The sequence below is a fragment of the Sciurus carolinensis genome, chromosome 16 (genome assembly GCF_902686445.1).
Source record: "Sciurus carolinensis chromosome 16, mSciCar1.2, whole genome shotgun sequence".
Taxonomy (NCBI): Eukaryota; Metazoa; Chordata; class Mammalia; order Rodentia; family Sciuridae; genus Sciurus; species Sciurus carolinensis.
The window spans coordinates 26,269,673-26,290,177 of NC_062228.1; the positions used below are offsets into that span (position 1 = coordinate 26,269,673).

Here is a 20,505-nt window from a genome sequence, read left to right on the forward strand (position 1 = left end):
TTCTGGGGAGCGGGTTGTTATGGGAGGGCACTGGAGACCCCTCCCTAGTCCAAGCTGGGGAGCCTGATTCCCCAGGGCTTGTGAGGCGTTGGACAAGTCCCTCCCCATCCTGCTCTGTTCCATGCTAGAGTAGTTTGGAATGGTCCCAAGGGTCTCCCCACCTGGCCAGGTTAGTGCTTTGGGCCTGACCGGTGGCCTGGAGGGGCCAAGTGAAGCCCTGCCATGGGCCCTTCAGCTCCTGCTCTCCCTGCTGCTCAGAGCCCCCAGAACCCCCGCTGGAGACAGAGCCCACCCCGCAGGTCCCAGAGAGCACCTGCGTGCCCCATCCTGAGGAGGAGCCGGCTCCAGAGCCCCAGCCCAGCTTCCAGGCCTCCGCCCTGCCACCACCTGGGGACTCCGCCGGGTGAGCCCTCCCAAATGTCGTGCCTCCATGGGGAGCACGGCCCAACACCCTACCTTCACAAAACTAGCATTTTAAATTTGAAATTGACACATGTACCAGGGAGAAAATTCAAACGACTCTCCAAGTCCCTCCCAGGGCAACCTCAGGGTTCTTGCCTTCCCCAGGTGAGGACCCTGTCCCTTTAAATGCACACCTAACGAGAGTGAACTATGGGCACGCATCTGCACCTTGCTTTTTCACTTAAAAATGTATCTGGAGGTGGTTTTATGCCCAGAGCTCTGTTTCGTTCTTCCATTAGCTGCACATGTTCTGCTCCATCATGCGGACGAGGCAGCTTTTATTTAACCACGCGGTGGACATTCGGTTTGTTCCACACCTCTGCTGCTCGGTAGCCTTTACACACATCCTGGGGTTCATGCACGAGTACATCTGTGGAATAAATCAGTGAACATCGAACTGCTGGACTGACGGGGACATGCATTTTTAATCGGGTTGGGAGGTGGCCTGGGCATGCGGCTGCGAGGTAGAGTGCTTTTCTGGCACATGCGTGGTCCTGGGTTCAGTCCCCAGGTACCAAACAACAACAACTGCGGATCAGGGTTGCCAAATGCGCGCGCCCTGGCCGTGTGCAAGAGGCCAGCTCCGGTGCTGGAGCTGAGCAGTAGGCAGAGCTCACCCTGGGGTGGGGAGTGAGGAAAGGGTCTTGGGAGCCGGTGGGGCTCTGGCAGGCTTGCTATTGACCGACAGAGGGAGCTGACTTGGCCTCAGTTTCCCCAGGAGCATGCCCACTAGAACAGCCTGCTCTCCCTGCAGGTTGCTGGCATGGCTCCTGCACAGGCTGGAGAAGGCCCTGCCGCAGCCGGTGCTCCGTGGGAAAACTGGGGAGCAGGTCAGTGCTGGGCCGGTGAGTGGCAGCCCTGGCTGGTGGGGGGAGGGGGTCTTGGGAGCTCAGGTAAGGAGAGGGTGGTTGGCCTGGGTCCCTGGAGGGTGGGGGCACAGGGAGAAGAAGGGATCCTGCCGCGCGCTCCCAGCCCCTGCAGCCTGCCTGTCTGCTCGGCTGCGTTCACTCCACACAGACTCTCTGAGCTCTGTGGCTGCGGCTGAGAAGTGCCAGCCCAGCCCACTGCCAGGGTCTCGCAGTCCTATGGGAACGTGCTTCCCTGTGGGGAGCAGAGAGGGTGTGGGACTCAGAGGTGGCGCCTTCCTGAGCAGCAAGGAGAGCCTCCGGTGGAGGTGAACTCCAAGCGTGCTCAAAGGTCCAGCGACAAGAGACCCGGGATATTCTGGGAAGAAGTGTGGTTCCCAGGAAACCAGCCGGCCTCACGTGCAACACTGACAACCTAGGACCCCAACATGGGGGCGGAGCGAGGCCTCTGTCACCTCTTTCCTTCCTTCCTTCCTGGCCTCTCTTTCTTGGGGACAATTAGACATCTTCATAGAAGCATCTGGAACTGGGCATGGAAGGCCCAATCTCCGTCCTGGCTGGGTGGATGTGACTGCAGCCCTCTCAGAGCCCCCGCTGTCCCACCTGAGCAGGGGCTAACAATGGGTCACTACCCAGGGATGTGAGAAAGCAGGAAAGAATCTGTAAGCAAAGGCGCGGAGGCCCAGGAGTGAGGTTCTGGGCCTCCAGGTCATTCAAGGCCCTGGCCTGGCTCCTCTGAGCAGGGGGCACCCCCACCTGGCTCCCTGAGCAAGACTCGGCCTCGAAGCCCCTCTCGCAGTTCCCTCATTGTCTGTGGGCAGAGCAGGGTCCTGCTTCTCTACTTTATGGTCTGTCTGAGGCCCACAGAGGTGAGCCACGGTCACATGGCTGGAGTCAGAAGCCAGGTGTCCCAGCTCCATATGTGGGCACTTCTGGCTTCATCCACCTGGCGCTCTTCCTTGGAAGTGGGCAGGGAGCCGAGGCTGTGCCCTCCTCAGGTCTCAGCAGAGGAAGGACGACATCCTGGTTTTCCAAGGCAGGGGAAGGCGCTGAGTGGCAGTTAGCTGATGAAGATGCCATCCCGGAGTCACAGGGCCCTGAGGACGAGGGTGGGGTCAGGGGAAGTGGGTGCCCCGGTGAGAGGCCTTGGAGGAGCTGGGAGCTTGGAGACCACTCTCCTGACGGATGGGAGGAGGCTGTCCACAGAGGCCAGAAGGCAGGGCGTTCCAGGGAGTCCCCCCCTAGCAAAGGTGCTGGGGGGACCAGGAAGTGGTCCTGCTGGGAGAGGGCAGGAGCAGGGGTGGCCTCTGAGGCAGAAGAGCCCCGGCAGGGGAGAGTGGAGCCTGAGGCGGTGGGGCATTTTGGGGAGTCCTAGGAAAAGCCCACTTGCTCCTGCGCGTGCTGGGAGCGGGGTGAAGCAGGAGGCGGGGGCAGCCGTGACGGTTTTCCCGCTTTCTCCCCGTGCAGGAGCCTGGCTTCCCTGAGATGTGTGACGTGCAGACCAGTAAGTGCCGCATTGGTGGGTTCTGGGTACATCCCCGGGAGGATTGCTTGTTAAGCTAGGGTTCGAGTGGGGGATATAATTGGGGCCTCCTGACTTGGAGCTGAGAGAGGCCCCTGCTCTGCAGGTGCCATCTCTGTTCAGCCTGTCCAGGTGGCCAGAGCCTGACAGTGGCTGGAGGCCCCAGGACCTGGCGTCCAGCTTCTGCCCAGAGAAAACAGTCCCAAAGTCAAGCCAGATGGGCCCCCACTTCCTTCTGCTAACACCCTCAGACAGCTCTCCTCAGGCCCCTGGCAGCTGAGCTGGCAGGTTTGGCTAAGCGGAGTCCTGGTAGGGCGAGGGAGAGTGGTGGCGTGTCCCCGAGGGAACCAGATCCCATAGACTGGAGCACCCTTGAGCGGGCAGGGTGTCCCTCATCTGCAGCTTGGGCGAGAAGATGTGGATGCATTTTATCCCAGCCCTGAGCCAGGATTGGGGGACAGGGACTGAGGCCCCGCAGGGTATGCTGGGGGAGAATCTGCTCTTCCTTTGCTTCATGGCCTCTTGACATGCAGTGATTCATTCATCACTAGGCAAATGATGAGGGACAGCCCGCTGCAGGCCAGGCTTGTGGGCAGCGGCAGCCCCTGTTCCATCCTGGACATGGGCCTTCTGAGCCGGGTCAGGCTGTCCCAGGACCACTCTCTGCTGTGCTGTTACGCTGTGTCCAACCCCAGGGTTGATGGTAGCCTTCCTGAGCACTCGGAAGCTGGGGGTGACCACTGTGGCTTGGGACACAGAAAAATGGCCGACTTCAGGGCTTGGGTCTGGTGGAGGAGCCATGAGAGGTGTTAGGGTTCAAGGTAGTCATGACAACAACCCAAGGAGCAGCAGAGCCCTCCCGCCTCAGGGCAGGGCAGGCCCAGTCTCTCATGGAGCCCCTGGCCACCCTGAGCATGCAGTGAAGGGCCCTCCATGGCTGTTGGGGCAGGTGGGGGACAAGAGCTCAGAGAACTGAAGGCACCTGCCCAGGGTCACAGAGCAAATGATGGAGTAGTAACGACATCGGCCCAACAGCAGCTGCTGAGTCGGGCAAAAGCTAAAGGAAACCAGGCTGGCTCCTGGGACAGAGGCCCTTCAGAGGGCTCGGGGCTGGAGGCTGGGCCTGCTTTTGTCTTCCTCTCTGCTCCTCTGGAAGGACTCAGGATTCCCAGCCCACTGTAGTCAGGGCCTCCTGCAGTTCCGGGAGTGGGCAGGTCACAGGTGGGCACCCAGCTTAACAGTGGGGACAGGCATAGTGCAGGGCTGCCGTAACAAATGACCACAAACCAGGTGGCCTAAGACAGCAGAAGTGTTCGCTCTCGCAGTTTGAATGCCAGAAGTCCAGAGTCAAGGCATTGGCAGGAGGGTCTCTTCTGAGGCTTTGAGAGAGGGATTGTCCCTGCCTCCCCCCGGCCTCAGGAGGCTGCAGGCCACACCTGGGGCTCCTTGGCTTCCAGCTGCCCCCGACCCTGTGTGAGTCTCCAGGTGGACTTTCCTCTGTGACTCTGCGTGCCACACCTCCCGTGACTTTCCTTTGCTAGGATGTCAGTTACTGGATTTAGGGGCCACCCTAAAGCCAGGATGAGCTCATCCTGAGATCCTTAACTTGATCACGTCTGTAAAGACCCTATTTCCAAATAAGGTCACATTCACAGGTAATAGGATTAGAACTTGAACTTATCATTTTGGGGGACACTGTCAACCCACTGCATGAGGTGCCCGACAGGCTGGGGAAGGAGCTTCCCTCTCCTCCCCGCTCTGTCCCCTGGCCTCCCCTTCCGTCCATCCGTCCATTTGTCCGTCCCTTCTGCCTGCCCACCAGCTGCCCGCCCTGCTGACTTCTCCTTTGTTGCAGGGATGGCGGCAGCTGGAGGCCTCTGAAACAAGGGAGAAGGGGGCTAGGAGAGCCCAGATGGACAAACGGATGGATGGATGGAAGGAAAGAAGGACGCCCGGAAGAGAAGACGTTCAGGGGCTGGAGGGCGGGGGAAGGCCATGGGCCCCCTCCCTGCTGGATCAGTGAGCCGCTGGCCCTTCCCCGGGCTCCCAGGCAGGGCGAGCAGAGCCAGAGTTACGGCACCAATCCCCCAGCTGCCTCCTCTCAGGGCACCTGACCAGGAGCAGGACCCAGGCCAACCCGAGGGGAAGGTCGGCCAAGAGTAGCCTGGGAGATTTAGGCTAGACAGCAGGGGGACTTCCTCAGTGGAAGGCTATGGAAAGCCCATGAGGCCTCAGCGTGGAGCTTCTCTTTGAGAAGACCTTACCCAGCCTCGTGTGGCACCTGGCTCCGTCTGAATTTTCCCAGAAGTGGTTCTCCTAACGCCTGCCACTTTGTCTCTCTGCACAGGCTGGGGGCCACCAGTGACAGTGACATCAAAATCAACATTAAAAGGCATGAATATCCCCGCCCCCCTGTGACAGCGTGATGTTATTGCTTAGGACAAGGCTGAAAGACGTGTTTAGATTTTAAAAGTGGGCGAGCCGAGTGGGCCGTGGCTTGGGGTGCAGGAGGAACTAGCTAGGAGACCTGGGGTTCCAGCTGGCCCAGGGATGTCTGTGTTTGGACCAAAGGAGGGGCTGGGGAGATAGCTCAGTTGGTAGAGTGCTTGCCTCGCAAGCGCAAGGCCCTGGGTTCAAATCCCCAGCACCACAAAAAAAAAAAAAAAAAAAAAAAAAAAAAAAATTAGAATGATTGCCAGCATTTACTATGCAGACGACTTTATGTAGAATGTCCGGCTTCCCTCCCAACCTGGGACGCTCTGGCTGGGGCAGGTGGCACCTGTCCCTTCATTCACATCCTCCATTTGAGTTTGAGACCCCGATGTCTCACCCTGACAGGGAGGGGAGGGTCATTCCAATAGGGGGAATAAAGCGAGAAAATGCCTGGAGGAAGGAGGGGAGGGGTATGGGGGCAGGGGGTGACGCCTCGGCTGTCTAAAGCCCCAGTCCCCAATGCTGAAGGTGAAGCTAGAATCCTTGAGCCTGACTTCAGCTGAACTGGACTGTGGGCAATGGGGAGCCACTGAAGGTGGCTGAGCAGAGGAGTGACTTCCCAGAGATTACTCTGGGGCTGAGCAAGCACTGGAGGCAGGGAGAGCCATCAGAGCAACTGGGAGATGACTCTGTAGAGTGTCCCACCCTCAGACCTCATGATTAGAATATGGTGGCCTTGGAATCTGCCTTTTCAAGAGGCTGCCCCCTATGATTCTGATGATAAGGGACAGCTACTCTTAGGAATTTCCAGTGAGTGAGAGGTCCGTGCTTCGGCCGGCGAGGAGAGGTGGGCCTGGACTGGGGAGAGGCGGAATGAGCAAGAACACACCCGGGCCTGCCAGAGAGGACGGCTCGGAGCCGGGCCCCAGCTTGGCCAGCGACCTGGGGTCCTGTGGGGGCTTTCCCGCCATCCCCTGCACCTGGGCTCCCTGACCCTGGAAACAGGGGCGCTTTCCTTGGGGTCAGAACCCCATGCGATGGTGCTGAGGGAGAGAGGTCACTGACCACGAGGTGGAAGGCCTGCGAGGGAAGCTGGGGGGAGCTTCGGCCCCAGGGAGGGCAGCGCCCGGGCTGCCGGGTGGAGCCCCGGGGAGTGGGGCGCATCAGACCCCTGCAGGGAGGGCGCTGCCGCCCACCCGCCCTTCCTGGCTGGTGGCCGGGGCACCACCTCTTCTCAGAGCTGCCCCATCTGGGTCAGTCTGGGGCGGGCCTGATGGGCCTGCTGCAGAGCTGGAGAGGGAAGCCTGGAGGGCTCCCTGGAGCACCACCACGAGGAGGAGTCCGTGAGATGAGAGCGAGCGGCCAGCTGAGCACGGCACCGACCCTGAGGATGCTTCCCACACAGGGCGGCCACCAGCGCTACCGAGGCTCTCCGGGTGCATATTTATCACCCAGGATGGTGTGCTGGGGACACAGGTGTCAGGAGACTTGACTCACCTCTAATCCCTGTGTGACCTTGGACAAGTAGTTTAGCCTCTCTGAGCTGGCTTGGGCTGTAAAAAGGGGAAAGTGCTGCTCTCTTCAGGGTGCGGTGACAGCTAGCCAGCTCTTCAGCCAGGTGGTGGGGAGTTGTCCTCCGACTGTCGCCTCTAATGCTCAGGCAGGAAATTGCTCCCCAGGGGACTCTTGGAGTACAAAGGCGAGGAGCCACTGTAGACATGGGTAGTTCAGGGTGCGGGTGCGTGCAGGGGCTTCCCTGGGGACATACAGGCGCTTGCTGTTTGACAGGGATAATATCTTTACCTGGAAGCTGGGAGTCCTAGGTCTGGCTCATGGGAAACACCCCATAAAAGAAAGGGATGATTTTTGTTTCAGTTTGCTCATCTGTAAAATGGGGAATCAAATATAAAAGAGAGGAAATAAAATGGGGATAATTATTATTCCCACCTCAGAAGATTGTGTGAGTACTAATGGAATTAATTAATTAATCCGTGTCACCTCTGAGCACAGGCCTGGCCCTCCGTGATACGGAGGAATGCTGCTGCTGCTACTGTGATTATGCTTTTATTGTCGTTATGCTACACCATGAGCAATAACTTCCAAAATCACAGGAAAAGACTTGAGGCCAGCTTCCATTTAAAGTCCCCATTACTAATTCATGCTCAGCTTGAGGGCCACCAAGACCCCTGGAGCTTTTTCAGAACACCTGGTATCTAGGGATTCTCTCCCTTTCTCCCAGACACTGATCTGGGGTGGGGTTCCTGATGAGCCTCCCCTGTCCCCACTTCTGCCAATCTCAAAGGTCCAGAGTGTTTCCATAGTCAGGGATCTGAGTGCGTGGGGAAATGTTCAAAATTACGGACTCCTGCAATTCTCCACCCTGTGGGAAAGTTGAGTTCCCTTGGGGAAAGCAGTTTCTGGACCCAAGAGGCAGGGAAGCGCTCCCGGGATCAAGTGCTGAGCTTACGGGTCTGCACCCAGCCAGCCAGTGGCAGGCAGGCTTCCTCTGTGCCCCTCAGGACTGTCTGGGCTGCCCTGCACAGAGGGGGCAAGACGGACCCCATGCCTGGTCTTTTGGCACCACCTGCAACGCTCTGGTTGGAAGGAAGTCTTCTCTCTGCTCCAGCACAAACTGCAAAGGAGGCCCCAGTGAGAAACAGAACGGGTCAGCCATTGGCAAAGCTCTATCTCAGGAGGAAAGAGGGAGGAGAACATGCAAGGCGAATGGTCGTGGCTTCAACCTGTCGCTTGGCACAGACGGGGTCATGATGGTCCCTCTGGCAACAGCGGCATTTCCCCTGACCTGGCCAGGAGCTGAGGTGCTGCTGGAGATGGCCAAGCTTCCCCTGGGCTTCCCGAGACTCCCGATTCCCCTGCAGGAGTCTCACAGGTGGCTCCTCCTGTCCCTGCAGTCAGTGTCCTCCCTGAGCAGCAAGCAGAGCCCGACCTTATCCTAGAAGATGTTGACTCTCACTGGGAGGACGTCCAGCAGGACCTCAGCGCCAGCCCGCAGGAGATGGAGACGGTTCCAGCTTGCGAGGAGGAGAACAAGGCCGTGGTGGAGATGCCCAGGTGGGAGCCAGAGAAGTCCCCAGAAAGGGTCCGTGATAGTTTGAGAAGATAGCAGGCATGCATGTGGAATCCTACAGGTCTAAGAGGGCACGGGGCAGGCGCCAAGCCCACCCGCCTCCCATAGGTCACACCTGGTGCTTTTTGGTACTGGAAAGTGCACCCAGGGATGCGCTACCCCTGAGTCATATCTCTAGTCCTTTAAATTTTTTTATTTTGAGACAGGGTCTTGCTGAGTTGCTGAGGCGGACTTTGAACTTGCAATCCTCCTGCCTCAGCCCCAAGTCACTGGGATTGCAGGCGTGCGCCACAGTCTGATGCCCCATCCCGGAGACAGTCTGGGCGCATCCAAACTTGCATGGCCCCCTCTATTTTCTTTTGGCTGAAAGATAAATTCTTTAACTGTCTGCACCTTGCTGCGTTCATCCAGTAAAGTACCTTGAGGTCTCCCCACATTCAGTCGGTAGAGATCATCCTTATCATTTTCACAGCTCTATAGAACTCCATCCTATGGGCGTACCATCATTCATTTAACCCGCCACCATGGTGGACATTTACGTCATGTGTTGCCAGCTTTCTGTTACTCTAATGACATGACTGAGATAATCAACTCAAAGAACTGAACCTCAGCCTTAGCCTGAGGCAGCGTAACACCAGGAGGGTCTGTAGCATGGACTTTGCCATCAGAAATGCCACTGTGCATCATTTGTGAAGTGACCTGGGCAGGTGGACTGGGGAGTCAGAGCTTCTGCCTCCATAACTGTGGGACCACCAGCAGGTCCCTGCAGAGGGTCCCTAGGGCCAGCTGTGAGATGGATGTGGTGGGGTCTCACCTGAAATAGGTGCCCCCTGATGGTTGCTGATGCTCTTGTCACCCCAGAGGGTCACTTTTAGTCCCAGTCAGGTCATAGTTAAACCAGGAGACCAGCACAGGATTTCAGGGCTGGATGCTGGGGGCTCCAACTCCTCGTCCGCCTTTGCTCAGGTCACACGTCGTTCTTCCAACTTTGCCAGGAAGCCACACAAACCCTACCTGCTTACCTCCAATGACAGGAGGCTATCCAGGCACATCTGACTTGTGAACTTGCTCCTTCTACAAACACTAAGGCTGCCTCCCTAACTCTTCGCTCTGGGCCCTGCCACCCCACTGCATCCCAGGGGTGGAGACCGTGGTGCCCTGGAGCTTCGGTAGCGTGCCCGCGTCTCCCTCTGCCTTGGACCTGCTTCTATGTAGAGCTCTAACAGTGTCGTTGCTGTCTTGGGAAGGATGCTCTTGGCCAGCTTTGCAGAGGCACAGGTTACTGATGACGCCAGGGCCCTGGTAACGTAGATGGTTACCTAGCAACCCCATCTCTGCAGGCAACAGCTCGGGTTTTCCTAGCAACTGTGGTCTTTTGGTCCCCACCCGGCCTCCCTGGGGATGTTTCTGCAGAGTCCCCTGCACTTCCCCTGGATCTGATTAGAGGCAGGAAGGACTGGTGGCTCAGCTGCCATTGGAGCCACTCTGGTTTGGGAGCTGGACTCCTGGCAGGGCTGGGGCTCTCCGAGCTCCACGCATGCACGGACCCCAGGCTTGGGGTGAAGGGCACAGTCTCCAGCTGAACCGCACCATGGGCGCCCTTGCTGGCAAAGACCGAGAGACCCAAGTAGGTGGCTGCTTCTGCCTGAGCGCTCCCCTGCTCCCTTCCTTGGTGGCTGGGGTTTCGGGGGAAGAGTGTGCTGAAGGTGACAGGGAGGACCCTACCTTGGGGACACAGCCTGCTGGGGTGGTTGGGGGAGGAGTAAACTGGCAAGCCCTTGTGAGCTGGCAGCCATTAGTCATCCCCAAGTCCCTCGGTCAATCTCTGTTCCTTTGCTTGGAGATTCATGAGGCTTGAGAACTTTCTGGAAGTTGCTAGGCTGCTGCTTGTGGGCTGGGTAAGAGGGAACCTTGGCAGGTACTGGGCACACTATTGGTTGGAGACAGTGTGACTTCGGTGCATGGACCCCCAACTGCCCTTGGTGATGTTGGTAGGGCCGCCACTGGCTTGTTGGTGCGTGGATAATGGAAGCTGCTTGTGCAAAACATTTCCAGTCCGTGTGGGTGATCTCATAGCCCTGCCAATCACCACCTCCTTGGGATTAATGACAGCAATGACAGGAACAGTAATGATAATAGCTGTCATCTCACTGGTACTTTTTTCCCAGGCGAGACGCTGCTCAGACAGTCAGAGTGGCAGGTTCTGTTATCAACCCCATTTCACAGAAGGGGGGACTGAGGCTCAGAGATGGTGCCCTGCATCCCGGGGCTGGTCTGCCAGGAAGCACAGAGCCGGGGTTCTGTCCCCAGTCAGGCTGGCTCCAGCGTGAACCCAGAGCCTTGTACTCTAGACAAGGAAAACCGCTTTCCATGTTTGGAGGTAAAAGATCTAGAAAAATCACAAGAACTGCACTGACAGTCTCTTTTGACTTTTCCCTGAGGGTCACTGGCCCTTCTGACCTCACGCACACGCGTAATTCAGGCTGTATAGGCCAGGTGAGTCCTGCCCGTTTGACAGATGAGCAGACAGAGGCAACCCCAGGGCCTCCAGGTGACTTGCCCAAGGCTAGACAGTGATTTCCTGACCTGATAGAGGAAAGAATGGGACCTCAGATGCCTCTGGCTGGGACAGAGGTGGCTCATTTCCAGGGCCTTTCAGAGAAGGGTCCTGTGTCTCTTCGGGGAGGGAGACGCTGGTCCTGCCCCTTGCGGCAGAGGTCTGGAGTTCACCAGCCATGCAAGGTGACGTTTTGTGTAGTAGGCACCGTGCCCACAGTACTTTCAGGAACCTGCCAGAACGTTTCTGGTTTTTCTTGTTTTTGTTTTCCACGGGGCTGAGGTTCAAACCCAGCGCTTCCTGCCTGCTTATTCTCCCACTGAACATGTTCCAATGTCTTTTAAAATCAGATTACCCCCCAAAGGACTTTGAGATAGCAGAAAAATGTTGCAAGATATTGCAGTCATAAAACAGTTTTTACTAGGGTTTTGGGGGATGAGGGGCCTAGGAAAGCGGATGTGCTCAGGACCTGTGAAAGTCATAATATGGCCCTGCTCTCATGACTTGGTGCTATAAAAAATCAATTTTGTGCCAGGCAAGGTGGGGAGCGTTACCCTGAGAGTGGAAATGTCAACACAGAGAAGGGAAATACTGTGAGTTGGGCGCTATGTCATTCAAACCCTTGTCCTACTCCTCGTGTCACGTGGGGCCACGTCGCTGCTCAGAGGTGGGCAGCAGAACTGAGGGGTGCACACGGCTTTGGGGTCAGAGGCACCTGTGACTTTTCCAAGCTCTCCTTGTTACAGGTTGTGTGACCGTGGACCAGTCATTGGGCCTCTCTGAGCCTCTGTCTTCTGAGCTGGAATGGTCTCAGCCACAGCCCGGGTCCCTCGGGGTTGTTTGCATAGTCAGGGAGACACCCTGGGGCAGAGTGCTTGGCACAGCGCCTGGCCAGCGGCCCACACTGTGATCAGGGGCTGATTCCTGCTCCCTGGTGGCTGGATCGAACCCACTCGGTTATGCTCCTGTCCCCACCTCCTAGCCCGCCTCGAGAAGGCTAAGATTAGGCCCCCTGGTAGACAAGGATGAACCTGGGCCTTCTGGGTGGTGGACACCCCAGAGCATCTCAAAATAAGCCTCTTGGAGACAGGGACCTAGGGCTGAGGCGGGGATGTTCAGAAGCTCAACTAATCCCAACTGCAGAAGTCTCATCAGCCCCTGGTTCTGATGCAACCTCTAACCCGGAGTCATCCTTAGATGTCTAAGGGCCTGATTTTGTCTGGAGAAAGGCTCTTTTTTAAATACCTACATAATAATATTCAAATTAATTGGAATTAGTTATTGGCATCTAAATATCAGGAAATTCCACCTTCAAAACTTATAGTTCAGGCTTCTCTTGAAAATTGCAAGAAACATTCCCAGTTGAGTGGGGGCGCTATGCAAATAGTGATGGGCTCCCCACTTGCCTCAGACCTCCCTGCCCCGTGGCCTCACTCTGAGCCGGTCACTCCTGTGTGCCTGCTGCCTGGGTCAGTGGCCGCTGAAAGCTTCCACAGTTGTGTGTGACTGACCTCACAGCACAGAAACAGCCATAGCCTGGAGATGAGTTTTGTGTGGTTTGGGAAAATTTACTGTGTGATTTTGTGTTGGTGAACTCAACTCTCTGGTCCTTGTTTTTTTATGTTCCCTGCTCTGCCTGACCACTATGGTTGCCTGGAGACTCAAGGGGCAATCCTGGGCGTGAACCTTATGCAGTGCCTCCCGCCCATACCCCAGGGGACGTCGCCTCCCTCCCTCTTCTGTGCTCTTCCTGCCACATGCGGTCCCGGCTTCCTGTTCCTGGTTTTAAAATCCTCATCCTTGAACCCAGCTTTCAGGCCACCTCCTCTGGGAAGCCCTCCTTCCTAGGAGAGCTGTGGCTTACTCCTCGCAGTCCCTTGCTGAGCCTGTGTCTCAGAGTGATGGTCAGCAGGACACTGCCCTGGGGCCTGATGGGGACAAGGGCCTGGTCTGGGACATTCTGTGCCCAGCTCCTGGCCCAGAGCTTCGAGCCCAGCAGGGTGGGACTGGCCAGAGCTTCGAGCCCAGCAGTGTCGGACTGGTGAAACTCCTAACCGATCCCCCCACCCCCAGCCGCAGTGTCCTGCTGGATAGCTGTTTGCTGGTGCGGGCGAGTGTGGACCAGAGCAGAGGAGGCGGGAAGCCGCCCCCGAAGGCCTCATTCCAGGTACGGGGAGCCCCTGGGGCCTGGACTGGTCTTGCCGGAGAGCTGGGGCCCTGTCCGTGCTCCTTATGGGGGGGATTTGGGGCCGGTGAAGGGAGTGTGTGGAGGGTCCCACTCAGATGGTCAGATGGTGTCAGGACCTTGGTCATGGGTGGGGTCAGGTGGAGCTGGGTCCACCTTGCTACGAGGCCTCAGTGTCCACCTGTGTAAAATGGGGCTATAGAGGCCTCCAGGGTTTGTAGGAGGATCCAAAAGGGGTCCCGCCCTGTGAAGTGCTGTCCGGGTGGCGGGGTCTGCTTTGGTTGCTCGGTGCCCCTAGGAACAGGCTGTCCATGTGTCAGGGCCTGGGCCTCCCTGTGCACTGCCCTCCTCGGGCTCTAGGTCACCTTCCAGATGCCCCAGGGGTCAGGCCAGCAGGGCCTGACCGGCTGGGCAGGGCAAGAGTAGAATGGGGACCGTGAGGACGGCCAAGGTGTCCAGGGGCCGGCCCAGCACTGCTCCCTCTGTATTTTTGCAGGAGCTTCCGGAGGAGGCAGAGGCCACCAGCTCAGCAGGTAGGTGTTGGTGGGGAGGCTGCCTAAGAATGTGGGCTCCCTTCAGGTGGCGGCCTCTCCACCTGTCCCTCCACCTCCTTCCAAGTTGCTGCCCACCTCCCTGCCCTCAGCAAAGCCCTTCCTCCGTGTCTTCGGGTCACATTATCATGACTGGATGACGTCTTCCAAAGGTCCTAGGGGAATGGTAGGAGACCCCTGGACTCTGACTGGAATGGGGAAGCCCTAGCCCCCACCTCTGCCCCTGCCACGGCCTCTCAGGGGGTGCAGCTTTGGGTCCTGCCACCAGGGTTTAGCTCAGACACAGCAGAATGTAAGTGAGGCACAGCGGGACCCCAGCCTGCAAATGGCGCCCCTGGACACTCTGTCTCTGGGCTTGTCCCAATTGCCGAGCCCTCAGGGCTGAGCCCAGTGTACCCCTACTCCTGAGAGCTCCAAGAATGGAATGGTGGGCAGAGCCAGGTTGCTGTGGCGCATACCTGTAATGCCAGCAGCTCAGGAGGCTGAGGCAGGAGGATCACGTATTCGAAGCCAGCCTCAGCAAAAGTGAGGCCCCAAGCAACTCAGTGAGACCCTGTCTCTAAATAAAAGGCAAGATAGGGCTGGGGATGTGGCTCCGTGGTCGAGGGCCCCTGAGTTCAACCCCTAGTACCCCTCCCCCCCAAAATAAAGAATGGGTGGGGGGAGAGTCCAGGGGACTGAGCAGCAGTCAGGCCATTTCACCCAGACAGACAGACCATTGTACAGATGGCACCACTGAGGCTGTGCATTCCAAAGTTGGCTCCAAGGTCAAGGCACAACCTGCAGTTCTCTTCCCTTCCTTGCTGTGTGACCCAAAGCCAGCTCTGCGACCTCTCAGAGTCCTGACTCCTGAATCCAGTACCTGGCTTGAAGGTACGTGAAGGTGCTCAGCATCGTGGCTGGTACCGAGGGAGGAGACAGTAGTGGAGATGACGATGCTCATGTCCCAGCCAGCCACGGAGATGGTACTGGGCGGGGGTCCTAACCCTGGGCGTCCCCAGCTTGCCCTTCAGCTGGTCTTTGCCAAGCGTCTCTGTGAAGTTCAGCGTTCATCCGTAGGAAACCTACTAAGTCCAGGCCCCACGCTGAGCCTCCACGTAGCTGAGTAAGTCCAGCAGGCAGAGCGCCGCTGGTTCCGCCCCTGCTCCAGTTATTGGGAAGCGGGAGGTCTGGAAGCCACCCTCGAGAAGCACTGAGCCACTGCCATCGGTCCACCGATACTCCGGAGCCTGGATCTAGATCGGGCAGCTTCATGCCACCTGGGAGCTGGTGAGGAATGCAGAGCCCAGGTCCACCCAGAACAGTCCAGTCAGAATCCACGTGGAGCAAGATCCTCTGGTGATCGCTCTGCACGTTAGTGTTTGAAAAGCCAATGGCCTTGAGCCCTGGTTCTCAAACTTGGAATTCTGGGGGTGATTTTAAAATTTCTCGTGCCAGGCCTCCATCTTGACCATTAAATTAGGTCCCAGGGGACCACAGGCCTGGGTATGGGACACACTGGCTGCTCCCTGATTCCACTTGCAGCACAGTTGGGGCCCCAGCGCCCCAGGAAAGGGGACAGCTTCTGGCTGGGAGTGAAACTGATCTGCCCCCAGGGTTTCTTTGGACCGGTCAATTCTACTGGGCTAAGAATATTTTCAGTCCGGGATTCTGGTTCTAAGCATCTGAGGTCCTGCGTTCTGGGGTTCTGACTTTCCTTGAGTCTGAGATGGGTGGTGCTGCTGTATGTAGTTGGTAAGTGGAGAGAGAGAGGAGTCGGGGGCTCTGGGGCTGCTGGGTGGCCCGGCAAGATGACCAGATGACACTTTTGATGCTGAACTTCAGGGATAAGAGTGATGGGTGCTTCAGACCTTGGACAGTGCAGTGGCCACCACGCTGCTCTGTGCTGGTGCCGAGGGGAGGAGCCCCACTTACACCCCTCCCCTGTTCTGCTCCCGATTGCAGTCCCCAGGGTCACACCTCTGCCCGCGACCTTCCGGCTCCAGCACCATGGCAAAGCCAGGCCAGGACATGGAGCTGAATCGCCTGGTCCAGGACCAGCCACCTGACCAGGTGGCCCCCAGGCCTGCACCCCCAAACCTGGCAGAGCACCTCCCTAATGTGCCCAGCTACCGCCCCCCAATCACCCGCATCCCTGTCCTCGTCACCCGGAGAACGGCCTTGTCCAATTCCAGCTTCGCCAAGGAGACCAGGAGTTCCATCCGTCGCCTAGGTAGCATGATCTAATCTCAGCCGTCCAGCACGGCTGGAGCCCGCAGCGTGTGCATGGCTTGGGCTGTCTTCTTGCATGGTGCTGTGGCCAGGGTGCGGGACTGTCTCAGGGAAAACACTCCCTCTTCCTCTGCTGATCAAGGCCTTCTTCTTGCTTTGTGGTGGCAACGTGAGAGGGTTCAGTCTCCTGCCCATGCCTAAAATTCTGCATTTAGCAATCTATTTCTTTGCTTTACACATTGCTTTCTGCAGATCATCAGGTTTTAACAACAACAACAACAAAAATATATATATATATATATATATTTATGTAGTCATTTGCACTGTAGTCTGAACTACACACTTTCTCAGATCTCTGGGCTATGAAGCTTGGGCAAGGAGTTAGCAATTTGGGGGTGAGGGCATTAAAAGAAGGGGAATAATAAAAGAGTAAAGTGGGGCCCACTGCAGATAGAATCTACTGATCTCGACAGTTTGCTGGCAGCTAGGCTTTCTGAGGACTGTTAATATCTGCTCGGCAAATCCCACTCTAGGCGGGCCAGGAGGAGGGCGTGCTCACGGAGAGCGCAGAGGGAGGGCCTGTCTGGATCCCTTTGTCACAAGGTCCCCACAGTGGCTTTCAGCTACTGCTGCTCACTGGCCGATGAAAGTGCTCAAGGACATACTGGCACCTCTGGACAGACCCCTGTCACCTTCTGCCTTAGCTCAAACTGGACCTATCGACTCTCCCTTTGACGGGCTTGCTATTTTGGGTGGACCCTGTGCAGAGCTGCCCTGAGATCAGGCCAGTCGGTGGGACAGAGCACTTCACAAGGAGAGCCCTCTCTCCCCTGAGTCGGGGTGAGGTGGCACTCAGATTGTCCCCGCAACACGAGGTGCTGCCACGGGCTGCATCCCCTGGTGGGCAAGCCTTAACTCTCCTACTCCAGGAGCCCCCGACTCCCACACCCTGGGTCCCCCCGTACCTGTTGTCCTGTTCGGGCCAACTCTCCTTTTACTTGCTTCCTATGCTTCACGTAACTGATTCTCTTCTCAATTTAATTAATGTCATTGAAATTCTGCGTTACTCTTCTAATGGAAAACCAGCACTGCCTGCCACAGAGAGAAAAAACCAGGAACACACTGAGAACGGATCATTGCTGAGAGCTGCCAGTGGGGCACGTGGCAGGCTGGTGGCCAGGCTGTGCCCTTAGCTGAAAGGGGACATTCGTGAAGGCCACCGTGGCTTCTCTCTCACTGACTCTCTTCCTTTCTTCCTTTCCCCAAGTGCCTGCCACAAAAGATCACCCAGAGGTGCAGGTGGAAGACACCGAGGCAAACAGCTGCCCCCTCATCGTGGAGGAGAAGGCCCCCGAGCAGCTGCCACCTTCGCCTGCCAAATCCGACACCCTCACGGTCCCTGGCACGGCCCCAGGGGCCCACAGGTTACCTTTCATGCTTCTCTTGGGCTTTCCTGAGCACTGTGCCACATGTCCATGTGGCGGATGAGGAGACCGAGGCCACAGAGGGGAAGCAGCTGGCTGAGTCACACTGCAAGTTGGTGTCACGCCGGCGTGACACCCTCTCCTGGTTCTCCTGATTCCTTTCTATAGGGGATCTCACAGGAGGCCCTGCCCAAAATGCCCTCAGCTAAGACAGTATAATCAATAAGATGACAATATATAATGAAAGCGACAGAACGAATTTGCACTTCCTTTTTATTTTATTTTTGGAAAGATGCTGTTTAGTGTGTTTAGTTAGACTGACATATGATTATAAATTGCCAGATCTTTTGCCCCTCTTAAAGCAAATTTTAAATGTAGAATACAGTTAATGATATGCACATCGTGATACAGCGGCTCTCTGGACTCTTCCATCTCACAAAACCGAAACTCCATACCTTGAAGGGCACCGGCTCTTTCCTTCCCCACCCCTCCCAGCTGGCCAGCTCCAGCCCGCTTTCTCTTTCCCCGAACTGACTACTTCAGGTACCTGGAGTCGGTGGGAGCATGCAGTTTGTTCTTCAGTGACTGTTCTGTTTCATGAGGCACAGAGCCATGTCATGGTCGTGCCTGTATCGTAGCACACGACAGTCTCCCCTTGAGACTGAACGCTGACGCACCGTGAGGTGCTACACTGTGTTCACCCATGGGTGGACAGGTAGCTTATGTCCACCTCTCAGCTATTGTGAAAGTGGGAGTGCAGGTCCAGAAGGCTGGCAAGACTCCATCTGAGTGCCACTTGACTGTCGCACCTGTAGGTGAGGGCTTGGCCCTGCCCGTAGTGTCCTGCTGCCCAGCCTGCAACTGGTCCTTGGTGGGGAGCAGGAACCTCAGCTGACGTGAGCTTCCTGGGAGGGTTTGTGGGTTGGGCTGCTCTGGGCAGGTCTCCCAGGGCAGGGCCAGAGGAAGGCTTCTCCAGCTCTGCAGCTGGGGAGGTGGGTGGTGGGGACCAGGCCAGAGAGTCCAACTTCCCCTGGGTGCAGGGCACTAGCTGCAGGTCCTCATCTGGCCCCGGTACAAGGCGAAGTTCCCCTCCCGGATTCCATTTCTGGTTGAGCCCCACAGAAGTGAGCGCCCTGGTGGAAGGTGATCGTGGGCTTTCCTTGGAAGTCCAGGTCCCAGAGCCTCTTTTCTAGAGCCCGGCCACACCCGTTTGCTTCCACAGTGTCAGACCTGAGTCACAGTCTCTGTTCACCAAACTGAGTCCTCCGCACTGCACCCCAACTCCACAGCAGGGCCCCCTCTCTAACTATTTTCTGGTCCTGCCATTCCCGACCGACAATCTGTCTTCGTGTTGCCAAAGTCGACCTTCCCGTGTAGGTCTGGCTGCGTGTGTAACCACCGCACACTCGGGTTCAAGAGCTGAAGGCTCATCTTCACGTCACCATCGTTCTGACACTTGTCCTGCGGGGATAGCCCAGGCTTCATGTGCCGATGCTCATATCCATGTCCCCAGCTCTTGGTTTCACATACTAACACCATATTTTATGTTTCATAGGGTAATACAAGTCCTTAAGAAGTGACAGTTCTTCTCCACCAGCACCTAATTCATTAACCCATAAAACGCCGTTCCCAGTGGTAGACACTGGACTGGGCAGGTCCTCCAGAATTATCTTTATGCTTCAACGTCAACTCATTCTACTTTATCCTGAGCAGGACTTTTTCTCTAATTCTGGGGCTGGCTTCCTTGTTGATGTTAAGAAATTTCTTTCTTCATCTCTTTTCCTCTTTTCCCAGGTTTTGGGGTAACCCAGCCAAGCAACTCATTCTCACTGTTGAGACAAAGGGTGGGAAAAATCCAAAGAATTCACCCCTAAGCTGCCAATGTCAAATAATATCAAAGGCACCTCTCTTACCCCATCAGATCACCCAGACGCCAACCTGTGGACCTCAGACCAGGGGCAGGCTGGGCAGGAACCTTCTTGTCCCTGAGATTCAGGTGGTTTTCAGGCCTAGGCACCATCAGCCAAGATGCGACTAGCTCCAAAATGCAGCATTCTGTGGCCGACTTGACCTTTCTGAATGACAGGGGACCCCTGGATAATTTAGTCTTCATTTATTCAGATAGAAAACCTGGAATTCAGGAGAGGGTGAGACTTGCCCAAGGTCATACCGCAAAAGGGTGCAGGACAGAGAACAGAGGGGGAGACTTTGAACTGGAAGCAGGAAGGAAAAGGCCATCCATGGGAGACCCAAGTGCCCCACACAGTCCTGTAGATTTAGCCCTGTTTTATTTATTTATTTATTTATTTTGTGGTGCTGGGGATTAGAACCCGGGGCCTTCTGCTTGCAAGGCAAGCACTCTACCCACTGAGCCATATCCCCACCCCTTAGCCCTGTTTTATAGAGAGGGGAAATGGAGGGACTCAGAGGGTTTAAGTAATTTGCCAAGGTCATGCCCTGGTCAGAGGCGCAGCTGGCTGCAAACTCAAGTTTGCCTGATACCCAGTCCGTGTGCTCAGCCTTCCGCCAGGCTGATGAGCAAGCAGCTGCCAAGGCCGAGGTCCAAGGGTGGTGGCCGTCCTTCTCTTTTCCTGTTTGCCTCCCTCCAGCAAAATGAGGACCCTTTGGCAGCACCATCCCCTCTCCCTCCATCCTCTACCTAAGAACTGGCTCGAGGTGGTCCTCAGGCTCAAAGTCATTTCTCTTCGCCCTCGCTGAAGGCGCCTTGCTTGTCTGTATCCCTGCAGGAAGAAACTGCCCTCTCACGAGGATGAGGAAGAAGAACTCAAGGCCCTGTCTCCAGCTGAGTCCCCAGTGGTGGCCTGGTCAGACCCCACCACTCCACAGGAGGCCGAGTGAGTGGGCCACCCCTTGGGTCTGGGTAGGGTGGACCCACGAGGAGGTGGGGCAGTGTGGATGATTTTAGAGGATGGATGCTTTGGGGAAACTACTTCTTTCAGGGGCTTTGGAGCAGTGAGGCGGTTGGGTCTTCTGCCCAGGCTGCTCCTGGTTGGTCCCGGAGTCCGGCAAACTCTGCAGAATGGACTGCGACTCTGGGTCCGGCTCTGTGAACAGCCAGCAGTGCTCAGAGTGACCTCAAGAGGGTCATTGGAAACAGAGGACACGGGATCTGCAGTGGGCCCCATCTTGGAAGCTTGTTAAAACTTCAGCTCCCCAGGCCTGTGGAGTTCTGCTGGCTGAGAGCC

General features: G+C 56.8%; 1 protein-coding gene across 1 annotated transcript in view; it reads left to right on the forward strand.

Moving 5' to 3' along the window:
• The window catches only part of Cngb1 (cyclic nucleotide gated channel subunit beta 1), a 72,382-nt gene that overhangs the window by 18,165 nt on the left and 33,712 nt on the right, over positions 1 to 20,505 (forward strand). Inside the window, exons 10-19 of the mRNA XM_047527157.1 lie at positions 259 to 403; positions 1,217 to 1,292; positions 2,796 to 2,847; positions 8,095 to 8,173; positions 8,276 to 8,355; positions 13,002 to 13,095; positions 13,610 to 13,646; positions 15,609 to 15,876; positions 17,143 to 17,299; positions 20,047 to 20,154. Of these exons, the coding sequence (XP_047383113.1) occupies positions 259 to 403; positions 1,217 to 1,292; positions 2,796 to 2,847; positions 8,095 to 8,173; positions 8,276 to 8,355; positions 13,002 to 13,095; positions 13,610 to 13,646; positions 15,609 to 15,876; positions 17,143 to 17,299; positions 20,047 to 20,154 (1,096 nt within the window). The remainder of the gene's footprint in view (positions 1 to 258; positions 404 to 1,216; positions 1,293 to 2,795; positions 2,848 to 8,094; positions 8,174 to 8,275; positions 8,356 to 13,001; positions 13,096 to 13,609; positions 13,647 to 15,608; positions 15,877 to 17,142; positions 17,300 to 20,046; positions 20,155 to 20,505) is intronic.